The sequence below is a fragment of the Orbicella franksi genome, chromosome 15, assembly GCF_964199315.1.
Source record: "Orbicella franksi chromosome 15, jaOrbFran1.1, whole genome shotgun sequence".
NCBI lineage: Eukaryota > Metazoa > Cnidaria > Anthozoa > Scleractinia > Merulinidae > Orbicella > Orbicella franksi.
The window spans coordinates 5,176,253-5,199,304 of record NC_138159.1 but is presented as its reverse complement, the minus strand read 5'-3'; the positions used below and the strand labels follow the sequence as shown (position 1 = coordinate 5,199,304).

The following is a 23,052-nucleotide window of genomic DNA, read 5'->3' as shown; positions in this document are numbered from 1 at the left end:
CTTTCCACGAAAAGCAGGTTAAATACGACGTTAAAACCTTTTGACCTTTTGAAAAAAAATCCTTTTAATTTGAGCTTTTCCATTTATGCTTTTCCATGAGCGTTCGACAGTGTTTGGTAGTTTTTTCGTTTATCGGCGGGTCATAAACATGAAAAAAGGGCGGAAATTATGCTTAGACTACACATGAATGTTTACCAAACATTGTTGACGAGGATTCTTGACGAGGTGTCAACGTAGTTTAGCCTGCTTTCCTTTTTAAGTTAAAGTGCCATTGTAGGTTAAATATAATTTCCACCTTTATCATATTTCGTGCTTACAACACGCTAATAGATGGAGAAAACTACTTATTAATAGTTTCAAAAACTTAAAAGGTATCAACTGAAATTAGTTTAACCAGTCTGTTTTCGATAAAATGCCATTTTAGTCCATGCATAATTCCGAAAGCTTGAATGGAAAAGCTTAAATTTAAAGCTGTTTTTAGAGTGGTTTCAAAAGGTTCCAAGCTCTCAACATGGTTTTTAACCTGTTTTTTTTTTAAAGTTAAAATGCAATTGTAGGTTAAATATTATGTACACCCTTCTTTCATATTTGTGACACGTTAATAGACGAAGAAAACTACACTACTGAAATACTATTGGGCGCTCATGGAATAGCTTAAATTAAGTGGGTTAAAAGGTTAAAAGGTTTCAAAGTAGTTTAACCTGCTTTCATTTTAATTAACGAATAAAGAAGCCTCGACTGTGCTCTGTTCTGTTGTAGAGCAAGCAGGAAGCGGCAGAGCACGAAAGAAGTGTAGGGGAAAACACGAGACGTAGTCGAGTGTTTTTCTTGAGTGCTCTACCGCTTCCTGCGTGCTTCACATCAGAACAGAGCCAGACAGTCGAGGCTTCTTTATTTGTTTTATGATAAAGAATCCAGCTGAATTCGGCTGAGTGTTCACACCTAACTTTATTTTCAAGCGACTAAAAGTGGCGTCAGCGTGCTCTGTTCTCAAAGGGGTTGTTTAATTTGGGTCAAATTTGTCAAAATTCCGAAGCAAAAATTTGAAAGCCAGCATTACCGTCATCAACCTGTGCTCTGTTCTCTGATAAAGCACTCAAATCAAAACGCGTTATATGGAAACTTTATTGTAAAGTTCAGTAAAATATCGTTGAAGTCTAAATATATAATTTCTACCTTTCTCTAATGTTAATTTCACGTTAAAAGACCGGTATAAAACCACTGAATACTATTGAGCGTTCAGGGAAAGGCTTAAAAGCTTGTTTTTTTAGGTTCTTTCAAAAGGTTAAAACATGTCAATGAAATGTGACCTGCCTCTCTTTTCACTTCAGTAAAATGCCATAATTTAGACGACATTTTCCCACCTTCTTTAATGGTTATGGTATTTAAAAGACGAAGGAAACTGACCTTTCTTATTGAATATTGTCAAACGTTCATGGTTTTGGCTGGTGGATCTCACATTGGAGAAAATATTTTGCATATCTGAAGCATGAAGTGCTCTGTAATGGAACTGGATACTCCATTTGATGGAAAACCACGAATAATTCTTTCATAAGTGATTTTCGAGTCCGATTTGCTATGAAGGGTTTTGTTGTGAAGATTTTATTATCTCTGCTTTTTATTGCACTGGTGACGTCAAGTATTGTGGCTGAAAGCCGATTGCATAAGGAATACAAGAGTGGTAAGAAAACAAGGAAATGATATATTTGTCTTTTCCTACCGCCAGAAGCATGCGTTGATCATAAAAACACCATTTACTGACTATCTTACTTCAAAACTCGGCCTGTGTTTACCATTCGGAAAAAACCAACAAAAGATGAACTACCTAAATTTTTAGAGCTGAAGATCGTTTTCAGTTTTATAGGTAGTGCATCACTCAAATGTATCACCGAGGTCTGTAATTTATTACTGAAAAACACGACCTGAAAAAATCGTTCAGTTCTTAAAGAAACAAGTCTGGTTCAAAGAACACTTTGGCAAACACTACACAGTTACATGTAACTTACATACTTATTCTTGCGAGAACATGAATAAAAGCACTGATATAACTTTGCTATGAGAACGTATTAAGAACCGTTTCTTTGTAATGTCTTGGAATTTCACCGATGGTAAAACTACCTGAGTCCGTTTGAAGTTAAGGTTATAATTTATGTTACACCGGGGTTGATGAATTTAAACTTAACCGGCGAAACAAATTGAAATTGATCTAAACTTTATTTGTTTTACAGTGAAACCTGTATTAAGCGGACCCCATATTAAGCGGACACCAGCTTAAGTTCCGCTTAATACAGGTTTCACTGTACTAATTTGGAAGTCTTTCAAACAAAAGCTTAGCTTTGTAAAGATACGTTCAATGCGATGGACTGGGTTCGTAGTTCGAGTTCGCGGTCGAACATTGGTTAAGGTGGCCGAACACAGTTTTCAAGAGCCTATACCTAATTCACCATTACTTTTAAGCTATTTATGCTTTGGCGCCCGTTTTTTGCAAGAGTCGAGGGTAACCACAGAAAAGTTTATTCTCGCATTTTGACTAAGGTGTGTGCTGCTGCCATGGCAACGGGGTTGGTTAAAAACAAGGCTTAAAAAATGGTTTTTGTTTATTTAAAAAAAAATCCAGTCGTTTGATTTTTTTTCATCTTTTGCCCACTACGAATTGACATTAAATCCCTTCTGTCAACACTGTTCTAATAAAATTTTGACATAGGCGATTTTCGTAATTCACCGTAAATCGTTTTCACCGCATGTTCTGTATTATTAAAAATTCCCTATTTCAAAATTCAGATTTTTTGCGATAGATCATTCACGTGGTTTCTGAACTATTTTTTTGCCAAATTTCTTGAAATTCTAACGACTGTATCGTCAGAAATCGGCAAGTTTCTGCAAAGGCAATCGGTCTCAATTTTTCGAGCAACTGCGCATGCGCTGCATTTAACTGGGCTTTTTTCGGTAACAAAGAAAAAGCTGAGAATTGCTGGGTTCTTTGCGTCGTTACTTTTTCTAACATATCTTTGTAATAAAAGACTAAAGCCATCAATACACTGCGTTCAATAATAGAGAAAAATAGCACAGATAGTGCTGGTGTTGACTAACTAAAATGATCGCTCTATTGACGGCATGTTTGTTTTTGCAATCCTTGTGCGCGCTCTCAATTGCATCAGCGAAAGCGCGCGCGAAAACTGTGTTCGGCCACCTGAAGCCAGGTCGTTCTGTTCAGTTTGTCGGTTACGTTATAACGTTTGATATCTTATTTTTCAATTAGGCGAGGAGGACCATGATCACAGCGATAAGACAAGCACTCATAAACACCGCAACCAACACGGGACTGTGATTGGTCAGTTTTCCATCATTTGGTAAAGTTAGGTTGTTCTGTTCAGTACGTCAGTTATGTTATAACTTTTCATATCTTATTTCTCAACTAGGCGAGGAAGACCATGAGCGCAGCAGTAAGACTAGCTCTTACAAAGACTACAACCAAGATGACGCGGAGGTTCGAGCAGTTGGCCCCCAGATGGTTTTTAATAATCCTAACCAGCCATGCTACACTCAATTCTTTGCAGGTGGACAACAACCAACAGGTCTCCGAACTGGCCAAAACTTACAGAATATAAGGTACATCTGCCAAATGGTGAATCAGCAGACTTACTATGGGACCATGTTTGACCAAGCTCTCGGTATTGCTGTGTTTTCGGCCTATACGTTAACTCAAGCAAACGCGAATTTTCCGAATCGACCACGACCTACACGATGGACACAAACGCCAGGTAGCCACAGCTTAGCGATTTATAAAATAAGACAGTGACGATCACAATTAGGTAATTCACTGAAGGTTAATCCACGGACAAACAATGGGAGATAGCTGTCGGTTATCCCAAGGGGCACTTCCCAATTTTTTTGACGGGGCTGTGCGGCCGGAAACTTGAAACCTGTACTCTATTTCAGACTAAAATCTGTGATTTTCCATACTCAGTCTCAGACCTGAGCGAAACATCAATACCTCATTTCAGACCTCTATAAAAATTGCACGAGTTTAATTAATATATGACCGCAGCTGACATGAAATGGCTACTATAAACATTTGAAAAGGGCTACAAATTTGCCAATGTTGATGCGGAAAAAAGAAAGTTGGGATGTTTCACTATATGTGTTCATTTGCAATTTTCATTTGCCCTATTACTTTTCGAAGGGGGGTGGTCGGTCGGTTTGCCATTTTGCGTGTGTCTGTCTGTCTGTCTGTCTGTCTGTCTGTCTGTGTGTCTCTCTGTTTCTCTGTGTGTGGGTCGGTCGGTCGGTCGATTCGCCCTAAGTTTATTTTCTGTCTTTCTATCTGTCTGTCTGTCTGTCTGTCTGTTTTTCTGTCTGTATGTATCTCTGTATGTCTGTTGGCCTGCTCTACCACTCAGAAAAACTGTTTACATGTAACACTAACATTGTAACATTGATTTCAATCTTAAACTAAAGGTATCTTGAAACAAGGAAGCGATGCAATATACCTACACCAGCAATTTGACAAAGGTCATCTCGTCCCAGGAGCAACCTACAGCAACACCCAAGACAGCTTACTTTCCACCTTTGTCTACACCAACGCTGTTCCGCAACGCCCAACTTTCAACCGTGGTCAGTGGTCCCGGTTTGAGAGGAGAATACGAGTTTATGCTCAACAATGCACGCAGGGACCCCAACCTGGAACTTTGTATCTGATAACCGGTACTGCATTCGGTCACATTCAGAACAACCCTCTGCCCTACAACCCACAAGTACCAGTCAACCAATTGGGTCCAGCTGGTAATAATCCTGCTATAGCTATTCCCAACTCCATGTGGACTGCTGGCTGCTGTGTGCATCCAATCGGTATTGAGAGCTTTGCAGTGATTGGAAACAACCTGCAAAATCGAAACCAAATATTGACACAGCAACTTCCCGTGGCACGACTACAAGATATTCTTGGGGATGATGTTACTAGTCGCAATATCGGCGGACCAAATGTCGACCTGTTCCCTGGAAATGCAGCTTGCTCCAATCTAAACAACAATCTGCCAAATCTACCTCAAGGAATTGGACGCTAGGAATGGATAACAGAAACAGTTGGGGAACACACTAGAAAATACATGTGCAAAATAATAAACAATTTAGTAATGTGTCATAATAAATTAATAAAGAGAATTTAAAAGAGAGATTGAAATCAACTCGTCTTTAATCTGAAGAGCATCTTTGTTTAAGATGTCAACAGTACAGTCAAGTCAAGTTAGTCTTTACACCCAATTTCGCAGAAATAACATTTTGGAAATGTTTAAGGTGTTTCTGGACCGTAGCAAGCATTTTTAATCAACAATCAGCATTTTAACAGTCTTCCCTTAATCGATCGTATTTCTAAAAGTAAACGATATTCCATAGAAACGATAAACGAAAAAATTGAAAATCGTAAAACATGAACTTTACTCGAGACAAACATACAGAATTTTTTATCCTTGCATATTTTACTTACCATGCACCATAGTTTAAGGCATTGCTATTAGCTTCTTCGTATACTTCATATCATGATGGATATCCATTCTTTATAATAATGTTGAAAGTGGCGTGATGAATGCGGGTTTCATGACTAATTACTTTAAAGTCTCTCGGGGCGTCCGTCAAGGGTGTCACCACTCTGAGTCCTCTTCTGTTTGTGTTAGCTGTTGAAATGCTAGCCCTCACGCCAAAACCAACCCTGCCGGCCGCGCGGCATCGAACTCTCAAGTGGAGAGAACGCTAAGATCTTACAGTTTGCGGATGATGCAACCCTGATTCTTGAAGATACCACGTCACTTAGAAATGCCATATAGTCAATTCGTTTGGAGTATTGTCCGGTTGGCGGTCGCGGGACCTGACGCTCTTTGGAAGAACTATGCTAGCAAAATCTCTAGGTTTGTCTCAACTAATCTATACTGTCTAATCTCATGATACTGCCTTCTGTTCCAGAAACAGTAATACAACAAACCCAAAGTAAACTGTTTGCTTTTCTACGGAAGAATAGCAGAGATAAGATTAAGCGACAGGTTCTGTTCCATCCCTTATCTAAGGGTGGGCTAAGCTTTCCCTGCCTCAGGATTGTTATAAAAGCGCTACGTCTCAGTTGGATAAGTAGACTCTTAAACAACACTCAGGACATCTGGACGGCAATCTCTAATTACTACTTCGATAAACATGGCGAACTCCTTTTTCTTCTAAACTGTAACTACGCTGTCGACAAACTAGGCAGAAAAATCCCCCTCTTTCTTTTTTTAAAATAATATTCTTATAGCAAAACGAAAGGTGTATTGGCGATAAAAATACATCACATAGTTTAAGTTAATAATATCATTTTATGCTATATTTTTAACTATAAAAGGACATGGCAAAGACTTTTACAGCTAAATCAAAAAAGGGCAAATGCAGACTTAAGAATATTATCTGACTTGCGTTGAGTATGGAGTTATATTGGCCCATAACTTTTGCCCTCGACACAATATTGGCTACTGTAATAGATTAGATAACTATAGACTAGGTAGCCAGGGTAGTATATATACAGCTATATAGCCGTCGTGTTGAGGCTGTTTGTCGAAAGCTGCAAGAGGAAGAGGAAGAAGAAGAAGAAGAAGAAGAAGATTAATTAAATTTCTTAACTGCCAGGTAATAGCAAGTCGTACTTTTCTGTTTGAAATGTCTTTGTCAGTAAGACAATAAGGCCATACCTATTAATTTACAGCACACACAATACTGAGTATCTTTTTCATCTAGTTTTGATCCAGTCGTTTCCTGGTGCCTTGCTCTCAAAGTTTTCTTTGATTGTTTTTTTCTTAATTTCCTTCAAGAATTCAGGCCATTTTTTGAGAATAGTGCACAGTTTAAGGCCGCTCAATTCAAAATGAAGGTAGGTCATTTAACACATATTTTGAAATACACTTCAAGGTTCTAATGTGGAAACGGACGAAAGAGTTTCTTTTAAGGGAAACATGCGAATGATTCTTATAGTCAATTGAACAAAATTGTAACTTTAATATATAAGGAATCTTTAATAAGCAGAAGAGTGCATACATCAATAAAACTATTCCCAAATTCAGAGAAATTCAAGTCTGACCTGCTATGTCTTTTAACTGAGAATTTTGCCTGCATTTATTGTTTCGTGATCGCTGGCTCCAAGTCAATCTTCCTGAATCAGGTTATGATAGGCACTTCGTTTACCTGCATGCCGACACTTGTGATGAAAGGTAAAGTCTGCATACGAGCCATTTGCTAAATGATATTCTGTGTACGGCGCACCTCTCCCCTATTGTTTTCGCTCGCTCCCCTATTTTTTGATGAAGTATCATTTTGAGGAATGTAGTTTTAGGGAAACGTATCTTTGATAAAACAGTTTTGGGGGAACGCTGTTATGGAAACGTTTTTTTAAGAACGTATTCTTTTAGATAATCTACTTTTAGGGAGTGGGTATTTTGGTGTACGTATCGAGAACGTGTTTTATATTGTTTGGGGCAACGTACATGTATTTTTCAGGGAGGGTTTTTGGTGAAAGTATTTTACGGGAACGTGTTTTTGCAGAGAACGTAGATTTTGGGAACATATTTCTTAGGAAACTTAATTTTGGGGAGCACGTTTTTACGGAAACGTATCTTTGGCAACGTTTTCTTTTCTTCTTAAGAACGTGTTTTTAGGGAACGTTTAGTCCAGGAAAACAAATTCAGACTTTTTATTTGCCCTTTTGTAATGCCTGATAAAAACGACAAAATGTCATTCATGCAACATTAGGTGAAAAGACTAAGTTGACTTGACTCGACCGTACTGTTGACATCTTAAAGAAAAGCACAGTTTTTTTTCAAAACTTTCTTTCTTCTACATAATTCTGTCCAATAGACCTATCATAGTTTCTAACGAGCAACATTTGGCTCGATGAAGGATTTTGTGCATTTTTAGTTAACCCTGTGACCCCCACGGACGTATATACACGTACTGAGTGGTCGTGCTCTTTGTACCACTTGTGACGTCATCAATTTAAATGTCACCTGATATTTTTAATAAGCAGATAGTAGAGCTAGGATAGATCTATCCGCAAAACGGTCAGTTTTGGATATCGACTACATTCTGACGTAGCAAATTGAAAAACAACGTCATCAGTTTTGGTGCAGAAATGGTGGTAAAATAGCCCACTATACCTAGAATTGACCAAGGTCCAAGTTTTAGGCTTTGCCCATAATTAACACCTAACTTTTTACCGCAGCCAGAAAAAACATGCAACACAAAAGGTAGTGAGAGTAAAAGGGCCGAGGAAAAGGAAAGGAAAGGGGCAAGAAAAAAATTCGGAACGGCTAATCGCAAAAAAAAAAAAGTCCAAAATTTTGGCATATGCGCGTGCACCAAATTGAAATACAGTGGAACCTCCGGTTGCGAACACCTCTCGTAATTAAGCGACCACCTCTTCTCAGCGATCAGTTTTCCAAAATACCAAAGGTTTCCAAGTCAAATCACTGCATTTGGAACCTCTTGTCAGCGACCACCTCTCGTAAGCGACCGCGACCACTTTTAGAGCTAAAAGTTTGAAACTTTCTTTTGTTTTTAACCTTCCGTAAACGACCACTTGACAGATAATAGAGCAAAAATTGAATATAATAAGTTGTTGTAACATTATCACATTCCTGGGTAGTGAAAGAGATGGAAATTTTTCAATGGGAGGTACCGAATTTTTTCTGGAAACTGACATTTGACACGAATAAAACTTTTAAAAATTGAAAGAAAATATACCATAGACTACGCTATCAGTCTTAAAAGAAACGACCTTAAAATGCCTTAAAATTACCATATGCTAATGAGTCAAAATTTTGACCCAATATGGTTTAAGCTCTCATAAGCGACCACCTCCTGTAAGCGACCACCTAAGCTTGACATTTTGGGTAGTCGCTTACGGGAGGTTCGACTGTATTGCACATTTTTGTACCTTATCTTCGAGAAATCTATCTTTTTGGCAAATAGCTTTTTCAGCAAAACTTTACCCTATTTTGCGTCATGGCAGCCAAGAAACTGATTTAAGGGTTAAAAACGGCATTTTTTGGTGAAAATTTGTTAGTCAAAGCTAAGGGTTAAAGAAATATACTCTTCAGATAAAAGACAAGTAACTTTCAATCTCTCTTTTTCGTTGTCTTTATTAATTATTGCACCGCATTACTTTATGGTTTTCTATATTATACTTTGCACTTGCGTTTTCTAGCATGTTCCCCTACTCTTGATGCGAATATGTCTTTCTTTTACCCAGTCCTAGCGCTCAATTCCTCAGGGCAGATTTGGCAGGTTGTTGTTTACGTTGGAGCAAGCTGCATTTCCAGGGAACAGGTCGACATTTGGTCCGCCGATATTGAGGTTATTAACATCGGCCGTAAGAATATTTTCCATCAGTGCCACGGTGATTTGCTGAGTGAGTGTTTGGGCTGGAACTTGAAGGTTGTTTCCAACCACAGCGAAGCTTTCCACGGTACCGTTTGGAAACACACAGCAGCCAGCAGTCCACATCAAGTTAGGAATATCTATAGCGGGATTATTGCCAGCTGGACCCAATTGGTCGACTTGTATTTGTGGGTTGTATCCCGGAGGACTGCCCTGAGTAATGCGACCGAATGCAGGGCCAGTTAACAGATACAAACTTCCGGCTTGGGGTCCGGGTTGGGGTCCCTGCGTGCATTGCAGAGCATATGTCCGTATTCTCTTCTGAAATTGGGACCACGGACCTCCGTTGAAAGCCGGGCGTTGTGGTATAGCGTTGGTATATACGAAAGTGGAAAGAAAGCCATTTTGGGTGCTGGAAAAAATTGCAGCTGGGGCGAGTTGACCCTTCTGAAATGGTTGATTTAGGTATATTGCATCGCTTCCTTGTCTCTCGATACCTTTAATTCAAGATTGGAATGAATGTTAGAGTACTGGTGTTACATGTAAACAGGTTATCTCAGAGTGTCACGGCAGGCCAACAGACATACACAAAAAAGGCAAAACGATCGACCCACGGACCCAGCGACCGGAACAGAAAAACAAACAGACAGACAGACAGACATTTAGACCGAGAGCCAAACCGACCGACCGACCGACCGACCGACCGACTGACCATATTGTAAATTAAGGATCAAGTGTACAATATGTTTATTAAAATAAACATATTGTACTTTTTAATTGTATTTTATTGTATTGTACCGACACAGGTGGAATTATATACTGACCGATCGAGAGTCAGTCATACACACAGACAGACACACGGACGAACAGACAGATAGAGAGACAGACATACAGACAAACAGACATGCAGACATGCATGGGCATGTAAAAATCCTGACAGGTGGACACACACATTGTATCTATAACGGCTAAACATCGTACTTTACGTCAGATTGATCGATAGCTAGCCATATATGCGTTAGCTGCTAATTGCACAATTATTTCAGGGAGGTGTACTAAATATAATTTTGTACGGGGGTGCCTCACCCGGGGGTCCAATCCCTTACTTCTATATACCACTTATACCCTCTATAGCAAACGGCACCCCTTTTATGTAGGTGTCTACGGTTGAACACTGCATCCCAGAAACATCTTGTAATGACAAAGAAAAACCAAAAGTAGTGCTCTACATGCAGTTTAAAATTGAACAACGGTTTTCACTTTTCCCCTAAGTGATTTCTTAGATCAAACATGAGATCCATAAAAGAACGTACATGCAAATGTCATTTTCCGACGCCTTTTCTACTGACTTCATTCGTGAAATCCTTTAGATATACCCCTAGCCCGCCTAAGAGTACCTCTAGAGGGTGGAGCATCACCAATGCTTATGTAAAATTCTCTCAAAAAAATCTTAGAATCGGCAGCTATTGCCCTTTGTTTGTCCGTGGTTTAACCTTCAGTGTATTAGCTAATTTGTAATCGTCACTGTCCTATTTTATAGGCGAATCTTTGCTGACGTCATTGTTTACATTTTTCCTCATTAACATACGACTTTGCGCATAGAAGGCATCATGCTAGACACGATTTTACTAGCAAAACTTAAAGGGCTTGTGAAACTTAGTAAGTGGTGAAATGTTTGGCTCTTTGGATGTAATTTTCGAGGAGAAATTGGCTTTCAAAAACATCAAAATTTCTGTGTGGCAAAAGCGCTAATGAGCTCATACATTCTTTGTGAAATGTTGAGCTTTTAAATCCTCATCGCACAAAAAGTATGAAATACATGGCGTTGAAATTCCTTGGGACAGTTAATCGTGCTGTGCCCTTTCAATATTCAGTATTAATCTCTTTGTAGCTCCATCAGAAACTGTATCGCTTATGGTAATGAGGCAAATATTGTAAACAAAGATTCTCCTATAAGTCGCTAAGTTGTAGCTACCTGGTGTTTGTTGCCATCTAGGTCGTGGTTGAACACGCTGAAAATTCACATTTAGCTGCGTCCATGCGTAGGCTGAAAATACAGCAATACCGCGATTTTCGTCAAACATGGTGCCATAGTAAGTCCGTTGATTCACCATTTGGCAGATATAACTTACATTCTGTAAGTTTTGGCCAGTTCGCAGACCTGTCGGTGGAACTCCACCTACAAAAAATTGAGTGTAGCATGGCTGGTTGGGATTATTAAAAACCATCTGAGGGAGCTGAGCTACTCGACCCTCCGTGCCATTTTGGTTGCGGTGTTTGTAAGTACTGGCCTTACGGCTGTGCCCATGGTGCTCCTTACCTAGTTAAAAAATAAGATATCAAAAGTTACAACATAACTGACGAACTGAACACAACGACCTAACTTTACCAAATAATCAAAAACTGACCAATCACAGTGCCATCTTGGTTGCGGTGTTTGTTAGTGCTGGTCTTACTGCCGTGCCCGTGGCCCTCCCTGCCTAGTTGACAAATAAGATATCAAAAGTTATAACAGAACTGACGAACTGAACAGAACTAGCTAACTTTACCGATGGATCGAAAGCTGACCAATAACACAATCGCGAGCCTGAGTAGTTTTTTTGTCCCAAAGCCAAAAGAATACAAAGAAACGTCGATTTAACGAACCTCTTCTGATTTAACGAGGTTATCGGCATAACAAACGACATCCTTTGCCGGAAATAGTAAAACGTAGCGAACATATCTTTTGCCAGCTCTTGGCCCATCGTTGAACTGAAATGATGTTTAGACTTAAGTGGTATTTTAACCATAAAAGGAGAGCAGGTTAAACTACATTGATGTCTTTTAACCTTTTAAACACACGTTAAAAAAGCTTTTAAGCCTTTCAGATCACGTTTATTGTAAATGGTGTCGGTCGACAATATCGACCGATATATCGGCTGCTACTCTGTCGATATTTCGGCTAAATATCGGCCGACACTCCGTTCATATATCTACCAAGTGCCTTTCGAGTATCGGTCGACACGTGCCATATATGTGTCGGACGATATGGTTGTAGACTCGTCGACCCTCGGCGATACCTAGTCGATATACCGATAGTCTACTGATACCTTACTGATATTCGGTCGACACTCGGTCATTATGTCGGCCGAGTACTGGTCGATACTCGGCCGACGTATCGTCGCGTCCAAGGGTCAATATTAGAAAAAGAGTTTGCCTTTATACCCTCTGGCATATTGAGGAGCTATAAGGCACAGGTCAAACGTCGAACTTCACACGAACTAAACTGAGCGAATTAAGTTCATGATAAACTCGACGTTTGACTCAGCTGAGTAAGTTCGTCCGACTGAGTTTAGATCGACCGATACGTACTATTCGTATGAAGCAGACGAAATATAGCACGTGTTGGTCGATCTAAATTCTAATGGACCTTTTTGGCGATACGGCGGCCATTTTGAATTCTGTAGAATTCTATTGTTTCAAATAGCTATTATGTTGAAACAATAAAATTCAAAATGGCCGCCGTATCGCTGAAAAGGTTCATTAAGGTGGCCGAACACAGTTTTCGCGCGCGCTTTTGCTGATGCAATTGAGCGCGCACACAAGGATTGCAAAGAGCGATCATTTTATTTACTCAACACCCGCACTATCTGTGCTATTTTTTCTCTATTATTGAACGCAGTGTATTGATGGCTTTAGTCTTTTATTACAAAGATACGTTAGAAAAGGTAACGACGCAAAGAAACCAGCAATTCTCAGCTTTCTCTTTGCTATCGAAAGAACCCAGTTAAATGCAGCGCATGCGCAGTTGCTCGAAAAATTGAGACCGATTGCTTTTGCAGAAACTTGCGGATTTCTGACGATCCAGTCGTTAGAATTTCAAGAAATTTGGCAAAAAAATAGTTCAGAAACCACGTGAATGATCTATTGCAAACAATCTGAATTTTGACATAGGGAATTTTTAATAATACTGAACATGCGGTGAAAACGATTTACGGCGAATTACGAAAATCGCCTATGTCAAAATTTTATTAGAACAGTGTTGACAGAAGGGATTTAATGTCAATTCGTAGTGGGCAAAAGATGAAAAAAATCTAACGACTGGATTTTTTTTTAAATAAACAAAAACCATTTTTTAAGCCTTGTTTTAACCAGCCCCGTTGCCATGGCAACAGCACACACCTTAGTCAAAATGCGAGAATAAACTTTTCTGTGGTTAACCTTGACTCTTGCAAAAAACGAGCGCCAAAGCATAAATAGCTTAAAAGTAATGGTGAATTAGGCATAAGCTCTTGAAAACTGTGTTCGGCCACCTTAAGTTCGACGTTGACCCAACTGTCGAGCTTTACCCGTTTGGATCAACTCAAATTACAATTTATTTCGTCTCATGTAGTTTTACGTCTGACTTGTGCCAAACGGAGCGGTAACTTAACGTTACAGGCTTCCATACCTTTTTTCAATTTCGCATCGCCATCATCCGTGCCATCGGCGTTCTCGTTCCCCAATTCCCTAGCTTCCTCTTGTTCTTCGCCTTCGTATTCGACCTCTGGTCCGTCCTCTACTTCACCTATAAGATAAATTTGTTCCGGCGGGTTAGCCACAATAGGCTTCTCCTCATAAAGTAAGGTAATTACGGGGTACTTTTGTGAAACAACAAAATCAGTAAGCCTTAATTTAAGTGTACTTGTGCCCAGTTTTTCTTTAACGATCAAATTAAAGTTGAAGTTGAGAACGAAGTTTATGTGACCCAGGACTGATCAATAATTATTAGTTCTTAGTGTTGAGCTTCATGCGAAAAAGGTCCCGTTATAAAGACTTTATGTAATGCCCACTGTAGTAAATATTTCACTCTCTTTGAGTTGTGGAAAAAACCCCGAAAAAAAAACGTACATGGCGAACACAGAAATACATAATGTCGAAAAAACTGCAAAATTTCCGCCCATAAGAATTTCCCCCGTTTCCCTCCCCTTGACTTCCCCCTATAATATAATGGTCCAGCCCTTAACTCTGAGCGACAAGCACTTCGGGAATGCAACTGTAATAATTTAATAAGCAATTGAAACAAATGCAGTGCATTATGTATATCAAATGGAACATCATGCGATTTATTTACAACCTCGGTTAAAACTAAATTCTGTCGGTTCAATATTATCGTTAATATAATTGTTATTTTGCATGTATAACCGAAAACAATTTAACTCCCTTAAAAGAGATTAGAGTAAAGACTATCTGAATGTAAATAGTTGGAACGGCAGGTAGCTTAATAAAGCTGATCTTTTTTCAATAATATTCGGTTAACATTACAGGTCAGTACGAGTATTACTGAAAATATTAAGTTTGATGTTAAGCAATGTACTTTACACTTACCATCCTCGTGTTCAAAGTTCAATTTGTAAGCCCGCGGAAAGGGAACGCACGTTAGTACCATACCACTGCACATTAGCACAACAACAAGCAGGAAAGGTAACATCTTCAAATTTAACACTGCCATCTGAAATTTGATTGAAGGAATTGAGACTGCGCGGACACTCGATTAGGGAAGAAAGTTTCTAATGCACGTCCGAGATAGAATTACTTTCTATCTTCTGTTTCAAAACGATAGCCGGTGCACAATCTTTGAAATGAGTTTGATTTGCGAGACAATGAACGTGCAAGAAAAACTCATTTCAATATAAAAGGTTGAGCACCAAGACTCGTTACACGTATTTTCATCATCATCCACAAAAACATCCATCCAAACAACGCGCGTGTAACATTAGCCGGGAAGAACTAGGTACCAGACCTGAAAATAACTAAGAATTTGAACATTCTTTCCGTTGGTCATAATTTTCCCGCGTAATTTCCGATCTGAAATTTGAGTGAAAAAATTGAGGTTGTGCCGACACTCGATTACGGAAGAAACGCGTCTCCAATGCACGTCCGCGATAAAGTAAACCAGTCACGAGCTGCTTTTTATTGCCTGTTTAAAAACGAACCCTGGTGCAAACCTTTGAAATGAGTTTGATTTGCAAGACAGTGAACGTGCAAGAAAAACTCATTTCAATATAAAATGTTGTGCATCAAGACTCGTTACAAGCATTTTCATCCTCGACAAAAACGCTCATCCAAACGACGCGCGCGTAACATTAACCGGGAAGAACTGGGTACCATGCCCAAAGGTAACTTGAGAGGGATTGAACATTCCTCCCATTGGTCATAATTTTCCCGCGTAATTCGCTCGTGCAAATGCCCAATGGGATAGAAGTTACCCCTTATCCTCTCTCGGCAGGGACTATTATTCATAAGAACTATCAGTAATGATATCTACGAACAAACAAAAAATTGTGAAAAAAGTGATACGTTTTAAGTGAAAAATAACTGTATTCGATCAGACCGCTTGTAGAATGTTGCTCTCTCGAAAATCGGGCAGGAAATACGGAGTCAGGATTTTAAGTAAGACGAGAAGGATTCGCCTTATCCTCATCTCGCCCATAAAGCCTTTTATGTGTTCACGACAATAAACGTTCGTCGGACCATGTCTAGCTTGGTCCAGGCTCTCAGTCAGCGGGGACGATCGAAAAAGCGGGCGCGCGACGAGCGAGGTCTGGGAGATAGAGAGGGAGGTCCGCCCTATCAGCTTTTTCTCTCCCAGACCCCGGTCGTCCACTGACCGAGAGCCTGGAACAGGAGAGACTATATCAAACTCACTGTTATGAAAAGCCTATCAAGTGTCGGTTATCACGCCCCCAACAACGTCTTTCTCAAGAACACGAAAGATTCAGGTTCGATTCATTTTCATGCAAATCAAACTCATTTTCATATAAAAGGTTTCGTACGAAGATTGGTTTTGAAACAGAGGCACAAGGTAACTCGAAAATGGCCTATTTAAAAGGTGTTTTGCAATACAAAAGCCTGAGGATTTAATGGGTTAAAATGAATTCAAGTTTTAACAGAAAAAGCTGACTCCAACATTGTTCTCATTGAAAAGTTCTACTTACAACCTTAGAAGCGCAGATTTCCACATTCCCAGATTTAATACTGTCACCCATGGGAAACACTCGCTAAGATATATTGGACCTATGCTGTGGAATCGACTCTCAACTAACTTAAAAAACTTACCGTCTCTACAATCTTTTAAAAGACAGATCACGTTAACTAATCTTTCACAGAAAATTGAACATGAATGCGAGAACTGTGTTTTATGTAGCACATGATCTACTTACGAATGAATTATTTTAGAATTGTTGGAATTACTGTAAATAATGTAGTTAAATTTTAGTCTCTTTTTATTGTAAATATCAAATTTAGGTTTTTAAATTTTATAATTTATTTTATTTATTTTATGTGTCCCCTATTAGTAGAGGGTTTTTTTTATCCTCGACTAGAATGTATTTGACACATTAATAAAGTTATTGTTGTTGTTGTTGTTGTTGTGTACTAAACCATAAACAGCAACGCCAAATAGTCACCGGTTACGAGTTAAGATACAAGACATTAAGAGAACTTGGCATCGAGAAAAGAGTCGTAGAAAAAATCACATGGAAGCAGCAAGTGCCGGCACGCAGGTGAACGAAGGAGTTCTCGAAATGTGATTCAAGAAGACTGAGTTGGTGTCTTGCGATCGCGAAACAATAGATACAGACAACACTCTTGCTCAACAGAGTACAGTGAAGGAAATTCTAGGTCAAAAGATAGAACAGTGCGGGTTTGAATTTCGCATGTTTCCCTTAAAAGAATTTATTAACTCTTTCGTTCGTTTCTACATTAGGCGCAAAATGTGTGTTAAATGTACCTACCTTCACTTTGACTTCAGCGGCAGTAAACTGTGTACTGTTCTCAAAAATATGGCCTGAACCCTGAAAGAAAGAAAAAAAACAGATAAAGAAAACTTTCAGAGCAGCGCACCAGGATAAAACGAGATCAAAACTAGATGAAAAAGATACTCAGTATTGTGTGTGCTGTGAATTGATGGGTATGGCCTTATTTTTTCACTAACAAAGACATTTCAAAACTACGATTTCCTCTTACCTGGTAGTTAAGAAATTTAATTAATCTTCTTCTTCTTCTTCTTCTTCTTCTTCTTCTTCTTCTTCTTCTTCTTCTTTCCCTTGCAGCTGTCGGCAAATGAACTACACTTTCAAACTGACTGCTGTGTGGCTGTTTAGAGACTATCCTGGCTACCTAATCTATAGTTATCTGATCTATTATAGTAGCAAATATTGCGTCGGGGGCGGCAAAGGTTATAGATTAATTATAACTCCATACTTAACACAAGTCAGATAATATTCCTAGGTCTGCATTTTGTCCTTCGGTTTAGCAATAAAAGTCTTTGCCATGTGCTTTTATAGCTAAAAATAAGGCAAAAAATATTATTAACTTAAACTTTGTGAGGTATTATTATCGCCAATAAACCTTTCGTTTTGCTATAACAATATCATTTTTCTGGCCCAGGCTGAATATTGCAATTTTTCTGCCCATTTTATACTGAGAATATTATTGAGAGCATTTTTAGCCAGATAGATTAAGGAATACAAAGATGGCGTTGAAGTCATTTTGGAGCCAGTCTACAGGAAATAATCCTAAATTGACACGAATAACTTCTTTCAGAAATGTCATTAGCATCGAACGCACGGCCAGTGCTGAGTTTGTGGTTTTTTTTTTAGCTTGTTTTGCCGTTTAGAGAAAGAAAGAATTTTATGCGGTTCACTTTAAAACATAATTGTATTGTGTTTACAAATTTTCAACGCAAAAAGGTATTTTATTTTCAAGCCTAGACTCGGGTTTATTCTTAAGATATTTTTAAAATTTGGCTAATTTCAGTCTCGATATTCTTATTAAATATATCCTTATAGGAAAAAAGTGTACGTCATGATATTAGACCACAGACTGCGTAAACATCATCCCCTTGAGATATAGACATCGTCACTAAGGGCTATACTTTTCGCGTCACCAACCGTCTGACACACAAGTGTGTAGTGGTCCGTCCAAGTACTTTGCAGCCAAAACATCCCACGTTTCCTGTTTTAACTCAAACTATAAGCAATTTATGGTAGAAACCTACGTACACTATTGCTCTAGCCTGATTGACTAAGCTATCGAACACAGGAGATCGTCTGTAAGAATGGCGAGGGTTTTTCGTTTTTCTGGAATTTCGGTGGAAGATTTAGAAACATCACTGGACATTTTTTTAAAAAGCACATTCACACTTACTCGACCTTAAAACTGGAAATTGTTCAAACAAACTGATAAGCGCGTGTGCACACGTAGAAAAGCAACTGGAAATTTGGGAAACGTTCCACTAAAAATGACATAAGCCATATCCGAGTTGCCTTGATCTGTGTCAAAACGCGCTCTTCGCGAGAAACCGCTCATATCAAAATGTACCCTCTGCATGTTCATTTTCACGCAAATCAAACTCATTTTCACAAGGTAACTCGCAATTGGCCTATTTTTTTTTTTGTTAAATCTCTCTAGACGTCTTTGATTTGAAAGTTGATGAGACCGAAGGACGAATCAGTTATCAACTTAATTAAAGGAACTGAGAGAGAAAATGTAAGTGTTGAATAATTCTTCATGGTTATTTTACTGATTACATCAACGCAACCCGCACATTAAGAACAATCTTATATTGTCTTGTGTTATTGTCCCAGCATCGAAGCACAGATTTCACAGAAGCAATCTGGCTAGTCATATTTATTTAATGGTTGATATATAATCGCAAAGCTTTTCAAGCGCAGAACTGATACTAAAACAAAATTGAGGATATGCATGGTTATTTGCGTTCGACGAAAAGAAGAACGCAGTTCTGATGCAGACTGCATTGAGGTTTTATGGGACAAGCGGATTGGTGTCCTCATGAGCAGGGGCGAGAACCAGTGAAATCATTGCAAAGTACGCCACGTGCGTATGAGTCTGTTTTGGTTTCTCGATCATTCGCTCGTTTGTAGTTATGATTCTGGACCGTGCAAATCAACATAAACGTGGCCTGTTCCGTCGGGATGCAAGATGACGTGTATTTGTCACATGGCAAGGATGATTGATTTATTATGTTCACGAACACGACTTTGAATCGTCTTGGCTTTGGGATGTTAACCGTGGGAACAGCAATATTTCACTGGCTGTATTTTAATTGCATTTGTTGACTAATTCCAGTGCGGCGACAAGTAATTCAGTTTGTATCCGGGCGAATATTCTTTGGAAACGATGGAAAATTACTCTGAAGCCAAGATCATATTTCTACTCCAAAATGTTTTTTAGGGAGTTTATTCCTGGATGGTTTTTAATTTTTGGCAGGGCTTATTATTGCCAGAACCGCGGTTCAAAAATGGTCGGGGTTATATTTGGAAGGGACTTGGCGTCTGAAAAACCTCAGCTGCACTCAAGAATATCCAGTATGTTCATACTTTCAAACGATAACAATATAATAACGATAAACCAAAAATAAAACAAGTTATCATTTGATCTGTTTTTTCTTCCTTTTCATTGGCCGAGAGCCCACTGAGCACGTGAACTGCAAATAAGTACCTACAAATAATGGTCTGCTGATGCGTAACACCGTCTAAATGCGTTTTGTTGGAAATAATATTTTGTTAATTTCACGCGAACCACTTGTGATACGAAAGAGCTAACAACAATGCCTTAAACTGTGGTGTACATGTATGTAGAAGTAGAACCAGTACAAGAACAAAAAAATTCTGTATGCTTCGGCCTCGAGTATAATTCATTTTTTACGATTACCATTTTTTTATCGTTTCCGTGGAAATATCTATTACCTTTGCAACAAAACACATTTAGACGGTGTTACGCATGAGCAGGCCATTATTTGTAGGTAGTTATTTGCAGTTCACGTGGTGGGTATCAGTTCTACAGTCTCTTTAAAAGCTTTGTCGTATCAACAATTAATTATATATGACTGGCCGGATTGGTAGTGTGGAATCTGTGCCTCAATACTGAGACAATAACACAGGACCATATAAGATCGTTTGTAATGTGCGGGTATAATTAGTAAAATAGACAGGAAGGTTTAGGGTGATAGACGATTCATCCTTGGGTCTCATCAAATTTCAAATCATAGAAATCGAGAGAGATTAAGAGTGTGTCCATGAGAAAACCAGGCAGGAGGTGATACAGCTCAAATCACCGATTTAGCTCAAACTTGAGCTATCGAGAGCACATGGCAAAGACTTTTACTGCTAAATCGAAGGACCAATGCAGACTTAGGAATATTATCTGATTTGTGTTAGATTAGATAACTATAGATTAGATAACTATAGATTAGGTAGCCAAGATAAGTATCAAAAAATAAATCCAATTATCTTCGGGACAAAAATTTCACTGCTTGCGGCTCCTCGTGAGGCCTTGCTCATATCAGTTGATAGTACGCCGACAGATTTACCGTGGTCAATTGCATGTTTCCAGTCTTCGACCGAACGACCCAATGTGGTCTCACAGATGTACATTTTACGATACGCTGACTTGCAGGGGTCAAAGACTATTTCAAAATATTTTGACATCTGTTTACTAAGAAGCTGCTCAAACATTTTGCCCGGGGGGGGGATACTCCCTTATATGGGCTATATAGGTATGTGCGACCCCAAAGGGTATGGCTTTTCAGCTGTTTTGGTCATAAATAGGGTATCGATTTTAGCCTATTTTGGCCATTTTGGTCATAAATAGGGTACGGTTTTTGCACTCTAGCCTTGATATGGGTATGTTTTTAAGAAGAAGCCACTTTTTCATCATTATCGAAAAGAAAATCAACAAAAGACCTTCACAAATTATGTTTACGGTGATTTAACATTGGTCTGAGCTTGGGAACTAATTATAACGCAGGTCTGAAACAGAGTTTTGATTTAACGGTTAGGTCATAAATAGGGTTTCGAATTTTTGGTCAGGTGTAAATAGGGTAGAGGATATCGCAGATTTTGGTCATAAATAGGGTAAAGGTTTTGGGAAGCGGGCCGCGCACCCCTACCCGATTTTTCTGGGAGTACCCCCCCCGCCCGAAACATTTTGTCAACCACTGTCAGTACAGTTATGGGTCTATAGCTGGTCTTCTCCAGGGGGTCCTCTTTCTTGAAAACTGGGATTCATTCTCCCTTTTTCCAGATATTTGGCCATGCCTTCTCAATGATTCATTGGTTAAAAATTGCTGTCAGTGGGCCTGCAAGTTCTTGTACTGCTATTTTCCGAGCGTGGGACGGTATCATGTCGAAACCAATGGCTTTGTTGGTATTTAAATTCTTAAGACTTAAAAAAAATTCCTCTTTCTTGATCTTCCTGAATATAAAGGAGTTAGAGTTTCATCTGCTGCGTATGGCGAGGACACTTGGGGTATCTATCGCATTCTTCCGGTGTGAGGTTGATTGCAGGGCGGTTATCAAAACTGCTTTCACCTATAGTGGCAAAATAGTGGGCAAATTGCTTGGCTACTGATCGTTGATCTTGTAATAGAGTTCCCTGGATGTTGAATGTGATCTCCGTTTTATCTTTGACCTTTTTGTTGTAAAGAAAGGGCATGAAAGTCCTGTAGAATTTCTTCGGATCACGTTTTGATCCTGCAGATGTTCGCCTCCAGTAATCTCAAACGGCTATCCTCCTCAGGCGTGTGGCCTTATTGCGCCATGCTTTCATGATTTCCCGGTTCTCCTCTGTTTTGTTCTTGTTGTATCTTTTCGCACTTCTGCATTTCATCCTAATCGCCATTTTCCATTCCGCAGTCAAGAACGGTACGTCTCTCTTTCTGACTCTCATGGACTTAATGGGCATGAGTTTGTCCATTACTTTGTTAAATGATTCACACCAGTGTAAATATTTTGCTTCAGCCGTAACAGAATTGTCTTCCGATAACCATTCTGTTTCTCTCAAGTCTTGTTGGAAATCAGCAATGTTTAACGACTTTGTGTTTCTAAATTTAATTATTTTCGGGGCATGTCACTTGACTTTTTCAGTTAGGAAGCCATAAATCATATGATGATCACTCAGCCTCAAATCGACAACTCCAGAACGGGTAAATAGATCGGCTTCATTAGTAAGAATTACATCTAGCAAAGTTTGTGATGATCTTGTTATTCTCGTTGCTTGTTTAACAATAGGCATTCAAGTTCATGTATTTCTTCTAAATCCCTTAGGAGTTTTCCGCCTTTATTCTCAGGTTTAAGTCTGTCTAAATTCATGTCACCTGTGATAATGGTTGTTTGTTTCTGTGAGGTGATCCATGAAAAGAGGTTGCTTAATTCATCCTCCAGTGCTGAGAAATAATTAGGGCTTGTATGGAGCGGTGGTCGGTACAAGCCGAGCAAAACCACTAGCGAATTTTCCAGCTTTACTTCAAGGACTAGTGGTTCAATGGTCTTGTAATTTACTTTCGGTTTAAGCCCCCTTGCTGGAATTTTAGATGACGCATCAGGACAACGACACCCCGTCCTCCTTTCTTTCTGTCATTACGAAACATCCGACAATTTTGCATTCTAAACTGGCTATCGGGATACGTGGAGTCGACCTTTGTCTCAGTCAAGACGATTATGCTCGCTTTAATTTTGTCATTAACAAATTTCAATTCCTCAAACTTGTTCTGCCGCTGTTAATATTTTGGTGAATCAATAGATTCAATAGAAGACACGTTTTCCGAATAGAGACGATGTCTTGTACGGGATCTTGTTGTTCTTCTATATTCGATGTACATGTAGTGGCCGTAAGTACGTAAGT

At 39.1% G+C, this 23,052-nt stretch overlaps 2 protein-coding genes across 3 annotated transcripts; one reads left to right on the top strand and one right to left on the bottom strand.

Moving 5' to 3' along the window:
• Positions 1-1,268: 1,268 nt before the first annotated feature.
• Positions 1,269-5,166, top strand: LOC145469771 (uncharacterized). The gene is made up of 4 exons (XM_081453575.1): positions 1,269-1,681; positions 3,260-3,331; positions 3,420-3,761; positions 4,459-5,166. The coding sequence occupies exons 1-4, from the start codon at positions 1,579-1,581 to the stop codon at positions 5,061-5,063; spliced, it is 1,122 nt and encodes a 373-aa protein (XP_081309701.1). The 5' UTR covers positions 1,269-1,578; the 3' UTR covers positions 5,064-5,166.
• A 1,895-nt stretch (positions 5,167-7,061) lies between these two features.
• LOC145469759 (uncharacterized) lies at positions 7,062-17,538 on the bottom strand. Of its 2 annotated transcripts, XM_081453559.1 has the most exons (7): positions 17,374-17,538; positions 17,142-17,201; positions 14,734-14,857; positions 13,817-13,933; positions 11,796-11,867; positions 11,363-11,707; positions 7,062-9,884 (listed from the first exon to the last, which is right to left on the bottom strand). In XM_081453559.1, exons 3-7 carry the CDS (start codon positions 14,855-14,857, stop codon positions 9,277-9,279), a joined length of 1,266 nt encoding a protein of 421 aa, XP_081309685.1. In that variant the 5' UTR covers positions 17,142-17,201; positions 17,374-17,538; the 3' UTR covers positions 7,062-9,276. The 2 variants fall into 2 exon arrangements, with proteins under 2 accessions (XP_081309685.1, XP_081309684.1); XM_081453558.1 differs by having other exon boundaries at positions 17,142-17,538.
• Positions 17,539-23,052: the final 5,514 nt, after the last annotated feature.